The sequence below is a fragment of the Kogia breviceps genome, chromosome 4 (assembly GCF_026419965.1).
Source record: "Kogia breviceps isolate mKogBre1 chromosome 4, mKogBre1 haplotype 1, whole genome shotgun sequence".
Classification (NCBI taxonomy): domain Eukaryota; kingdom Metazoa; phylum Chordata; class Mammalia; order Artiodactyla; family Physeteridae; genus Kogia; species Kogia breviceps.
Genome location: NC_081313.1, coordinates 65,943,402 through 65,956,185, shown reverse-complemented (window position 1 = coordinate 65,956,185; position 12,784 = coordinate 65,943,402). Strand labels below are relative to the sequence as shown.

Below are 12,784 nucleotides of genomic sequence, written 5' to 3'. Positions count from 1 at the left end.
GACGTTAACTTCATAGGAGGATCAATATGACTAACAGCTGACTCGTTTACAAGGAGCAAAAGAAGCCAGAAGACAATGGAGCGGCATCTTCAAAGTGCTGAAGGAAAATCAACTGTCAACCTAGAAATCCATACCAGCAAAAATTCCTTAAAAAACTGAAGGCTTTCACAAAAACCACTACCAAGAGAATTTGTCAAAATCTGAAGTACACTAAAAGAAATATTAAAGGCAATTCTCTAAGTTGAAGAAAAATAATCTGGAATGAAAACAGAAAGCATAGAAAAGAATAAAGAACAAAGTAAAAGGTAAAGATATGGATAAACATAAATGAATATTAAGTTTTCAAAGCTACAATAATAATACTTTATGAGGTCTAGAATATACGACAAATTCAAATACATGTTACAATAGTGCAAAATAGTGATGGGGCTAAGTGGTTAAAGTGCCGTAAGTCCTAGCATTATCTAGGAAGTATGAAAGTTAAATTTACACTAGAATGTAATAGGTCAGAGATGTATGTTGCCATCTCTAGAGTAACCACTAAGACAAAGATACAAAAAAAAAAAAATACAAGAATGCATAATTAACAAGTTAATGCACAATTAACAAGGGGGGAGGTTTAAATAATAAAAATAAACAAATAGTGTCTTAGTAGATCTAAATCTAAATCTATAACTACTTGAACTATAAAGGGAGTAAACAAAGCAATTTAAAAGACAAAGATTATCTGGGTAGATTTTAAAAACAACTATATATTGCTAACAAATGACAGATTTTAAATATATGAAAGGTTGAAAAATATGAAAAAGATAAACCATTGTAAACAGCAAGGAAAAGAAAGTTATAGCTATACTATTATCAGACAAAGACATCTTTAAGGAAAGAAACATTACTAGACATAAGAAGAGATATGTCATAAAGATAAGAAAAAGTCAATTCACCAGAAAGTTAAAACAATTCTAAATTTCTATCCACCAAATAATATATAAACAGCATATAGAATAAGTCTATACTTAAAACTATAAATCTATATTTTTTAATGTCCATATGGACATTTGATAGTGTTACTTAATATTTATTTAGCACCTCTTTACCCAAGGCTCTTAAACAAGGACTGAGTATAAATCACCATTCTCCTGCCTTATTTGCTTTGCCATCAAATCATAACACAACTTCCAACAGAGACATGAACATTCCCATTCATCTTAATGGTGCATTAATGTCACCAAGCTATAGCTTTTCAAGTAGAATGTGTGCCGACTCTATTAAGTAAGAAGGAGGCCAAATATTCCACGCTTCCTTTTTTAGGAGCCTTAAATTATTTTATAAAAATGAAGGCATCAAATATACTTGAATTTAAAATATGAAATCATACTCACAGAACTCTAAGATTTTAATAAATTAGAGTGTTCTATTTACTGAACATGAAGAATTTTAGCACAGGAAGCGTTCTCAGAGATGAGCTCTGTGGTTAGATGCCTGTGTTAGAACCTCAGCTCCATAACATTAGGCTTGTTACATTGGGCAAGTTCTCTAATCTTTCTGTGCTTCAGTTCTCCCAGCTGTAAAATGGTCATAATCACAGTACACACTTTGTAGGATTGTTATTAGATGTAAATGAAACAATGCATCTAAGAAACATAGAATAGACTCTGGCACCCATTTTTAAGGGCTATAAGTAAAATAACTATGAGTCTGTAGTCGTTGTGGTGGTGGTGATGATGCTACCAGTAATAATGGTAGTGGAACCATAACAGAACAGTAATAGAAGTAGAGGTAGTAATGGTAGTGGTGCTGGTAGTGGTGATAATAGTAGTAGTAGGAGGAGGAGGAGGAGGAGTAGTAATGATTTGATAGTTATGATAGATAGAAGAACTATTGTGATAGTCTTCATTGTCAGTATAACCATCAACTTCCAGGGGTCACACACTCAAATATTTCCAGAAATCATGCAAGTGATATCAATGAATGAATTAAGACAGATCTAAGAGAAGTGTTGAGGACTACAGAAAACAAGGAAACCTATGCCCTGTTTAAATGCATTCAAATTTATTATTTGAAACACTGATATCACCGAGGAAAAACAAAGTATGTGACCTAGATTGTAACAAGGATCAACAGTTTACAGCCTCTGACTTAGTCCAAATTATGCATCTAAATTTTTTTTTATTTTTTAATTTTTATTTAATTTTTTTGGCGGTACGCGGGCATCTCACTGTTGTGGCTTCTCCCGCTGCGGAGCACAGACTCCGGACGCGCAGGCCCAGCGGCCATGGCTCACGGGCCCAGCCGCTGCGCGGCATGTGGGATCCTCCCGGACCGGGGCACGAACCTGTGTCCCCTGCATCGGCAGGCGGACTCTCAAACACTGCGCCACCAGGGAAGCCCGGGGTAAATTTTTTTTTAAATATGGTTGTTAATATAGCTAGTCATTGTGCTTGAAAGTACCCTAAGTTTTTTTTGTTCTGTCATCACCCAAATTATAACCCTTCCCCTCTCCCCACAAAATCCTGAGTTCCAATAGGTATATATTTGCAGCTACTATTTCTCAGCATTCTTGAGCTTTACAAGGCTTGAATTTGGCACTTAGGGTCTCAGTTTGAGTATTTCGTTTGCCTACCCTACTTGTAACTATTCTCTTTCACTGCATCATGCATTCAGACTCTGCTTAGCAAGCCTGCTGATATCCATCCTTCACACATCCCCAGGCCCTCAGAGTTAAGTTGCAGCAAATATCATTGTCAATGCTGGTGGGCTGGCAACATTCCAGAACCTCATCACTGGTAACCTTCTCTATCCTTTTGATCTTAAATATGGCTTATAGGTGATATTGATGAAATGGCTAAAGGAACCAGATGTGCTGTCTGTGGTAGAGATCCCTGTCACAATCACAAAGAGATGAGAATCCTACATATTACAGTATAGACATTCAGCTGATTTAGAGATTGTTGATGCATTACACCCCTTTGTCTTAACAGGGGTTTGCAGTTTTAGAGCGTCAGTGAAAATGTTTAGCTTCATTTTTCTCGGTCAAATTGATAAATGTAGTAAAACAGATTTCTGAAATCTGTTTTGCTACAATGAATCCAAAAAACAGTGTAACACCTTTTGCGTTTATTAGGTGTTACAATACTCAATTATACCCACAATCATCTACACCCACCCAAAGGTCTCATGACTTACATTAAGAGCTTCATAAAAACTTGGTAGTAAAATCTGATTTCTCTTTTTTTGTGTGTGTGTGGTATGCAGGCCTGTCACTGTTGTGGCCTCTCCCATTGCGGAGCACAGGCTCCGGACACACAGGCTCAGCGGCCATGGCTCATGGGCCCAGCCGCTCCGCGGCATGTGGGATCTTCTTGGACCGGGGCACGAACCCGTGTCCCCTGCATCGGCAGGTGGACTCTCAACCACTGCGCCACCAGGGAAGCCCAAAAATCTGATTTCTTTTTCACAATATTCTAAATCTGTTCTAGAACCACAGAATCAGCCTGAGATGGAAGGTTTCTAAACATTAAGATCAAATAGATCTTACGTGTGTAAAATAGAGATACAATGTGAGTCACATAGAGACTTTTAAATTTCTTATTAGCCTTATTTTAAAAAGTAAAAAAGAAGCAGATGAATTAATAGTAATATTATATTTAACTAAATATATCTAAAATATTATTTTAATATATAATTAATGTTAAAATTTATTAGACATGTTACATTCTTTTTTCATACTAAATATTTGAAATCCAATGTGTGGTTTATCCTTACGGCACATTTCAATTTGGAATAGCCACATTTCCACTGTTCGAAAGCTTCGTGTGACTGATGGCTATTTTATTGAACAATGCAGCTCTAGACAAACCTCCAGTCCAATGTATTAATACATGGTGACTTAGCTTCTGTTTGTACACTGCTATTTTCTCTTCATTTCATCTCAATTTCTCATTTATTCTAAGCTTAAGTTTCCTTTTAACAAGTCTTATTCCATCTTTTCTGGTTTAAACACCGTTGTCCTTGGTCAATGGTTCTGAATCTTTTTTGGAACATGGTCCCCATTGAAAAGATAAAAAGTTTGGGTCCTTGCTCCAGAAAAACGTACATTTCCATTGTTATGAGTTGAACTGTATCCTCACCACCCAGAAAGATATTTTAGAGTCTTAATCCCCAGTACCTAAGAATGTGAACCCACTTGGAGATAAGAGTATTTAGAGGTGATAAAGTCATGAGCTCATCTGTGTGGGCCCTAATCCAATATGACTGGTGTTCTTATTAAAAGAAGAAATTTGGACACAGGTATACATAGAGGGAAGATGATGTGAAGAGCCACAGGGAGAAGATGGCCATTGACAAGCCAAGGAGAGAATTTAGGAGTAGATCCTTCTCCCTCATGGCCCTCAGAAGGAACCAACCCTGTTGACATCTTGATTTCAGACTTCTAGTCTCCAGAACTTTAAGACAATTTATTTCTATTGTATAAGCTACCTAGTTTGTGGTACTTTGTTACAGCAGCCTTAGCAAACTAATACATGCATACATACATATAATTTATATATAATTCCAAAGGGCTCAAAGATCTCCCCACTAAACATCCTTTAAGAACCAGAGGTTGGGCTTCCCTGGTGGAGCAGTGGTTAAGAATCTGCCTGCCAATGCAGGGGACACGGGTTTGAGCCCTGGCCTGGGAAGATCCCACATGCTGCGGAGCAACTAAGCCCGGGCGCCACAACTACTGAGCCTGAGCTCTAGAGCCTGAGAGCCACAGCTACTGAGCCCACATGCCACAACTACTGAAGCCTACGTGCCTAGAGCCTGTGCTCTGCAACAAGAGAAGCCACAACAATGACAAGCCCATGCACCACAACTAGAGAAAGCCCATGCATGGCAACAAAGACCCAACACAGCCAAAAATAAATAAATAAATAAATAAATGTATAAAAACAAAAACAAACAAGAAAAAGAACCAGAGGTTAAGAACTCACTTTGGATTGAACAAATTAAAAAGCATTTATGTAGTGTTTCTGTCACTTATTAACATTAATTATATCAACTAACATTTGTCCTAAGTCCATTCTCACATCAGGCTTCTTACCACAAGAATGGTAAAATAACATTTTTAAACTATTCTCAGAATTCCTGCAAGTCACTGCATGTTCTAAGGTTTAATATGATTCTCATGGGTTACACTACACTTTGAGACTATAACCTTATTTATGTGATCTTCTGCTCATGTTTAGTACATGTCCTCTTAAAACTGGGACATACAGAAATATGGGAAAATATTTATTTTCTTTAGATACTTCCCTTTTTCTCACCTAATTCATATACAAGTCAAAACCATATAAAGCAGGGTTGCTCACTTGGGTTCCACAGAATAATAAAGACCATTTTAAAAGTTCCTAAGGTCTTATAATTTTGAGATCTGTTTCACAATACATTCTATCCTTCATCATTATGCACATTAACATACTAAAGACTAGGAGAGATTATGCAGGAAAGAAAAAAATTGTTTAAGTTAAATAAGTGACCACATAGTTTTTTTCTCACATATGTATTACCCATTGGAATATCATATAGATGACTGCTTATGTCGAGTCACCGTACTCTGTAAAATCCTAGTCATACATACTTGGAGAAAGATGGTATAAATGTAGCCACATAGCAGGCTAACCTCATGTTATTTAGATTCACTGGCCCAACCCAGTTAGCCACTGTTGGCAAGTTCATTACTGCCACCAACAACACTGTTGGATGTGGGTATCACCTTCCACTGATAATTAAGTGAGATCTATTTGGTCCAGGCATAACAGTTTCCAGTCCTCATGGCCTCCCAGGTCCTGACAGAACTCCATACCTATCAAGTTCAGGAAACAGAGGATGCGGGAACAGCAACGAGGATAGCTGGGGCAAGAACTCCACAGACTCCCAATTCTTACCTGAATTTCAGTAATTTTTTTAAGCATAAATACTTCTAATATTGCTGTTTGCTCATTTCCAGGGCAATGAAGTATATGTTTATTTCTTTTTTGGCAATTTTAGATACATGATTACTTTTGGAGGAGAGATTCTGCCAACCTTCTCATCACCCATAGCTGGAGACAAATATTCTTACCAGAATTTATTTTTGTCTCTCCAAGAACATACAAAAATGTAGAAATAGTTGCCTAGGAGGTTATATCACAGTTATATTTTAATAGTGGGGTATAGAGAAGTTATCACAAATTTGCTAAATACCTTTGGTACATTTGAGAGTTCTCAGGTAAATAAAATACTCAGTCAAAATCTAAAGCAATTAATATACACAGGGAGTGAGGTAAGTCAGACAGAGAAAGACAAATACTGTATGATCTCACTTATATGTGGAATCTAAAAAAGCAAAACCATAAAAACAGAGTGGAATGATGGTTACTGGGGGCTGGGGGTGGGGAAACTGGGAAGTTGTTGTTTAAGGGTACAAACTTGCAACTAGTAGATCAATAAATCCTGCAGATCTAATGCACAGCAGAGTGATTACAGTCAATAATACTGTATTATAAACTTCAAAGTTGCTAACAGACTAGATCTTAATTGTTCTCACCACAAAAAAGAAATGATAAATAAGTGATGTGATAGAGGTGTTAGCTAACTCTTCGGTGGTAATCACATTGCAATTATAAATGTACCAAATCAACACATTGTACACCTTACACAATGTTATATGTCAATTATATCTCAATTTTAAAAAATATACAGAGGGATGACCTCAACAGAAATATGTACATTCTGGAATTTTCTCCACAAGCTTTACATCATAAAGCCTAGCTTGTTTAATCTGATGATATTGACTACCTCTATGGAAAATTTATGTATAAATAGGATCTCTCTTCTCTTTAGAAGAAAAAAATGTTCTCATTATTCTATTGCATCAGTGACAATCTCTTCAGTGCTAGCAAAGTCCCAAAGGTTTTTACAATACCTCAAAAAGAAATGTGCAAATGTGGGCAATCTATTGTTACAGAAGGCAAATACTTTCTCATTCTTTTCTCCTGTGTGGCCAACAGTAATGTACTTAACATTTCTAGGCCTCTGTTTCTCATCTGAAAAATAATGGGCTTGTACTAGAAGATCTAGAACTATATTAGATCTAGATTTCTCAAATATATGCCATTGTTCTTCTGCAACGTTGCTTATGTATAAGAGCCCACGATCGCTAGGAAATACACTCAAATTGCTTTTCCAGTTTTGTGATAGGTTCTACTAAATCAAGCTTTTTACTTAGAATTTATAAACAAATGTGCCTATGATAAACAAGCTGGATAATATTAAGGGCATAGTCTGTGATTCTAAAGCTGAATTCTGAGTAATCTCTTTGGCAGGACATGCTGTTATCCCCTCTGTGAGTAGACATTCAGTGTTCAAAGCAACGAGCTCTTTGATACTTGGAAATTTTGAATTCTGTTCTATTTTTTAAAAGCTACTATATCAGTATTCATCAACTGTTTGACATGGCCATTCATTTATATTCAAAAAGGCTATTCTATAATTACCCTTCCTTTCAGGAAGCCCACCAACTAAGAGAAGCCTGAATTACTGATAGCAGTTATACAGGGACCTTCCTGTTGGTTAAGAAGGAAGACTAATTAAACTAATGTGCTAAATCTCGGGCTAATAATTATGCAGAAAAGTGGTAAGAAAGCTTATTTTACCAATTTTTAGTGGTTGTGCACCTTTAATATGAAGCTAAGAAGGCTAAAACATTCTAGAATGAATATATTTCTTATTTGAACTTTTGGTAAGACTGATTTAATTGTTCTCTAAATGTTATAAATTCGTCAGTTTCTAATAGAAATAACTATAATTTTAAAATACTGGTTATTCATTAAAATAATTTTAAATAATATTAAAAATAATTAATGACACGTTAAAACAAATCCTCTTGTGGTGGCTAAGTAGGAGCCAATTAACCATATGTTTTCAAAATGCTTCACATAAAGATCCTATTTGTATAAAATAAACCCAATTTTTCCCTAAATATTCACACGCATTTTGAATTCTGTTAAGACTAAGAAATGCTTTGTAATAATTGCCAAAATTCTTAGAACATTCATATACACTTAAAAACTGTTTTCACATAATTGTACTTTTATTGCAGTATCAAAATGGTTATGAAACAATATAAAAATCTGCATAACCCTAAGTTATTTCTTAGGTTAGATCAGCTATTGTTGGGGCAAATGAAAGGCCACTTGCATGCACTGCTGCTTAGTGGCCTTTTGTCACTAAAATGCTATACCAATTACACTTATATCTCTGTATATTTTGGTGAGGTTCTGTTATTCAGTGGACCTAGTTCAACTTGAAGTTCCTCCACAGCGATGGACCTCAGGTATTACCTTGAATTGTAACTAAAGAAACAGAGGATTTCCTGTAGAGAAGGTTGTTTAATAATATCTATAATAACCCAATACATTTCCATTGAATTAAAAAACAAAAACAACTTTGGAGGTAGGAGGAGTCCAGACTAACCAGGAAATCCTTAAAGCCACAAGGAGTTAATACCAACTAGAGGAGAATGAAAGTGACCCATCCTCCTTTGTGATCCAGGAATTGAGCTATAAATAGGGAACACAGCAACTAGTTTATCTATCATAATCTTAATCTGAAACAAAGTGAATATCTATGAATTCTAGGGCTTTAGTATGCAGTCACAGTTTAGGAAATAAAGTCTGTAAAACAACTACTACCTCTCTAGAAATTCTGGAAATTAAGACAGAGAAAGCAAATCTTACTAGAGAAAAACATAAAACGTAGTCGTGGGGTGATATCGACTGTGATGGTCAAGTTTTAGAATACTTCAGAGATCTACTTTTAGCTAACAAACTGTTAGTGAATATTTTAAAGGTTTTTCTTAAACCTTTAAATATGGTGTAGTACATACGAACGTGATGTCACTTATTGGATTGAACTACTTGTCATTAGTTATTTCCTCAACAATCCTAACAATGAGGGAAATTTTAAAACTTTGGTGGAAAAAAGTAATAAAACAGATTGCTTATTCATAAAAATGTTACCTATCAGTTTCCTACAAACTACAATATCCCTTCCCTACTTCTGGGTATATGCATAAAAATTGTTTAGTGGTTCCACGATATTCATTCAAATCTTTTACTTGAATGAATATTGTGGAACCACTAAACAATTCTGGGCTCACTAAACCTCTTCATCATGCAGGAATGAGGTAATAATGTAAATAACTCATGAGGAAATCTGGTGATTTTAATAATTAATGGTGAAAATATATTTATAGAATAAAAATTATTATCAAGTTACAGATGTAGCCATTTAAAGAAATGGCTTTCTGAAAGATAAATGTATTAAATCCCATCGATTTGTTTTCCTCTAGTTTTTATTGTACAGAAAGCACACATGAACCTGCAGTATCTAAAATAAATTCATGTATTTACTTGTACTCTAAGAAGTTATTGTCAAGACAGCAGAATAAGGAAGAAATTCTCACTGTTGTACCCCAAACACATAGTAGTAATATATAAAATACCAAAAGACTAAACTGTGATTTAAAAAAAATCTCATGGACTAAGAATATATTTTGTCGCCATAAAAGAATAGATTATGTAATCTGGTAAATTATGAGGCTGATTTTGTTGTTTAACATATATAATGTTTTTCCTCAGATCTACGGAATCTAGTGCTTAATGCAAAATTAAGCATTTTAGATCTAAGATTCACTTTGTTTTCCTTTAGCAAACCAGTTTCATGAACACTTCTTGCTAAAGCAGAGAGAAAAGAATAGTTAAAACTTCTAATAAAAATGCTTTTAATTCTTGACATAGAAAACTCGTCAAAAGCAAGTTAAATGCAAAAAAAAAAAATTAGAATCAGAGACCTATGGTCAAATATGTTGTGAACTAGATATGAGTTAAAGAAAAAATTCCATGTAAAATATAGAAAAAATACACAATGACCTAAACATTTTTGAAGAGAAATTTTGCCAAATTTAAAAGAGTACAATTATAACATAAAGCTTTGCTTAAAAGAGACAACACATAAAGGACCCCATTCTCATATACCCATGTTTAACCGTATACTTTCTCTTCAAAAATAATTTTCATCTATATCAAAGTTTCGTGAGATGCTCTGAATAGGGAACAAAATCAAAGGCCATTGTGTTTAATAAAAATTCAGAATGTTCAAATTGGAAAGAGTACAGATTCTCTTTCTTTGTGAGCTTTCAATTACATCTGATTATTTTTAAAAAGGATCTCATTTTAAATGGGCCACAAATGTAAACCAAGCATAGCCTCCAAATGAAATTTTACTCTCATGTGCAAAATGAGAGTCTGTGTGTGACAGACCCAATTCAAATCTAATTAGAATCAGATTAATCAATCAACTAATTTAATCAACAACAGAACGTTTCCATGAATGTAATTAGACACTCTCCTGTGTCTTTGTTCATTTATTCTACCTTCTTTCCTGTCATTAGGGGAAGTGCCCATGCTCCTAGCTAAATGAATCCTGCCGTTTGTGCATCTGATCCCATCTTATCTACTTAGAGACAGTATTCTAGCAATTCTTACCTCTGTCTACTGCCTGGACATTTTTTCCTCTCTATCCTTATGTACTCCCATCAGTATGCAAACATGGCATTACTTCTCTCATCTAAGAGAAAAAAAAAAACCCTCTTGACCTCACTTCCCCCTCCAGCTCTTGGCCTGGGTCTTTCCTTTTTTTTTTTTTACAGTAAAATTTGTTAAAAGCGTTGCTTATATTTGCTATCTCTACTCCAATTCTCTCTTCTCATTCCTTTTGAGCCTCCTAGTCTATTCCCCACCAGTCCTCTGAAAATGTTTTATTAAGAGCCCCAATAACATTTATATTGCTAAATACAGCAGTCAGTGCTCATCCTCATCTTCCTTGACCAATTTGCAGCATTCAACTCAGCTGATCACAGTCTCCTCCTTGAAACACTTTGTTGACTTGGCTTTCAGGATACCACGCCTACAATATTTGCTGCTCCCTCAGTCTTCTGCGTTGGTCTCCTCATCTTCCTGACCTCTGATCACTCAAGTGTATTAGGGCTGAGTCCCTGGACCACTGCTCTTTTCGGTCTTCTCAAACTCCCTTGAGATCTCAGCCAGCTCTAAATACCATCTTATTTGACAGCAGGAGCCCTCCCCCAAAGTCCAAATTTGTATATCCATCTCTCTGTTCAATATCTCAGAATTAATGTTTCCAAAACTGAGTTCCAGCCCTTCTCCTCGCAGTCTCCCCGACCTTGCTAGGTCAACTGCATCTTTCAATAGTTCATTCCAAAAAGCTTACCATCACCGCTGTCTTTCTCTGATGACCCATACCCACTTCATCAGCAAATCCTGCTGCCTCTAAACATTTCTAGAATCGGCCCTTTGTTTACCACCTTCACTGCTTTCACTCTGGTCTAAGGCCCTCTCATCCTTCACTCACTGTTGAACTAGCTTTCTGTCTGCACTTATCATCCTATATTCTCAACACAACAGATTAATCCTGTTAAAACTTAAGTCAGATCATGTCACTTGACTAGTTAAAATTCTGTAACAGTTTCCAGTATCACTCAAATTGAAAACTGAAATCCATACAATGGCCTAGAAGACCTTATACATGATCTGGCCTCTCTGACCTCATCTCCTAATACTCCCTATCTTCATCTTTCCATTTTATGCATACTGCTCTCCATGCTATTGCTTGAACACATCACGCAAACTCCCACATCAGGGCGTTTGTACTTAACTGCTTTTTCTGCCTGGCACGCTCTTCCCACAGGGAGACATACACCTTTTCACCAAGGTCGTTTCTGGTGCCTCAGCTAAAATCACAACCCTCATCCCTATTCCCAACCTGACATTTTTTATCATCCTTCCCTGGTTTATTTTTCACCTCAGCATTTATCACTAACATACTCTAATTTACTCATCTTGTTAATGTCTGTTTCTCTGGCTAGAATTTAAACTCCATGGAAGAGGAAATTTTTGTGTTTTGCTTTCTACTGCATAGAAGAGTTCCTGGTACATATTTGACGTGAAGACATATCTTGCTTATCGCTTATGCATCTTTGTTTAATAAGGAATAGTATACCTTGATGTATATGTGTGTGTATGTATATACATGTGCATGCTTGCTTGTTTTGTTGTTGCCAATGAGTTGCTGCATTTTATAAAAAATATTAATTTTTAACATTAAGTAGTTGTGGTTTTAGACTAAAAACCCTAAAGAATGTATGTAGAAAAAATTATTTTCATAACATTTTTCTTTAAGGTTTATTATCATAATAAGTAATAAATAATAAGCCAAAGTGAGATGTTCAACAAAGGAAATAAATGTATTAACTTTACCTGGACTTAACACAGAGGGATTAGGTGGGATTTCACTTTCCTCATCAGTACTTTCATCATAGATTGCATCTCTGTCAGTAGTCATTTCAGAACATGTTGGAGATTCCCTAGAAACAGAGAGAGGTAGACTTATAAGTTATTGGTTCATTCCTGGCTAGGTATCAAATTCACCAGTAAGTAATTATAGAAAATATCCCTGGAAAAACATTATAATTAAATATATATTGAAATATATATAATTAAGATGAAAGCACTTTAAAGACTATATGTTAACTCTCTTAAGAACAAGTTTCTCGAGGGAGCGAGAAGATGGCGGAAGAGTAAGACGCGGGGATCACTCTTCCTCCTCACAGATACATCAGAAATACATCTACACGTGGAACTTCTCCTATAGAACACCCACCGAACGCTGGCAGAAGACCTCA

The 12,784-nt window shown here is 35.6% G+C and overlaps 1 protein-coding gene across 3 annotated transcripts in view; it reads right to left on the bottom strand.

Annotated features, from left to right (window-relative positions):
* XRCC4 (X-ray repair cross complementing 4) overlaps positions 1–12,784 on the bottom strand; it is a 274,940-nt gene that overhangs the window by 126,636 nt on the left and 135,520 nt on the right. For all 3 annotated transcript variants that reach the window (XM_059063449.2, XM_067033355.1, XM_067033354.1), the window contains one exon: positions 12,360–12,466. In XM_059063449.2, the coding sequence (XP_058919432.1) occupies positions 12,360–12,466 (107 nt within the window). The remainder of the gene's footprint in view (positions 1–12,359; positions 12,467–12,784) is intronic.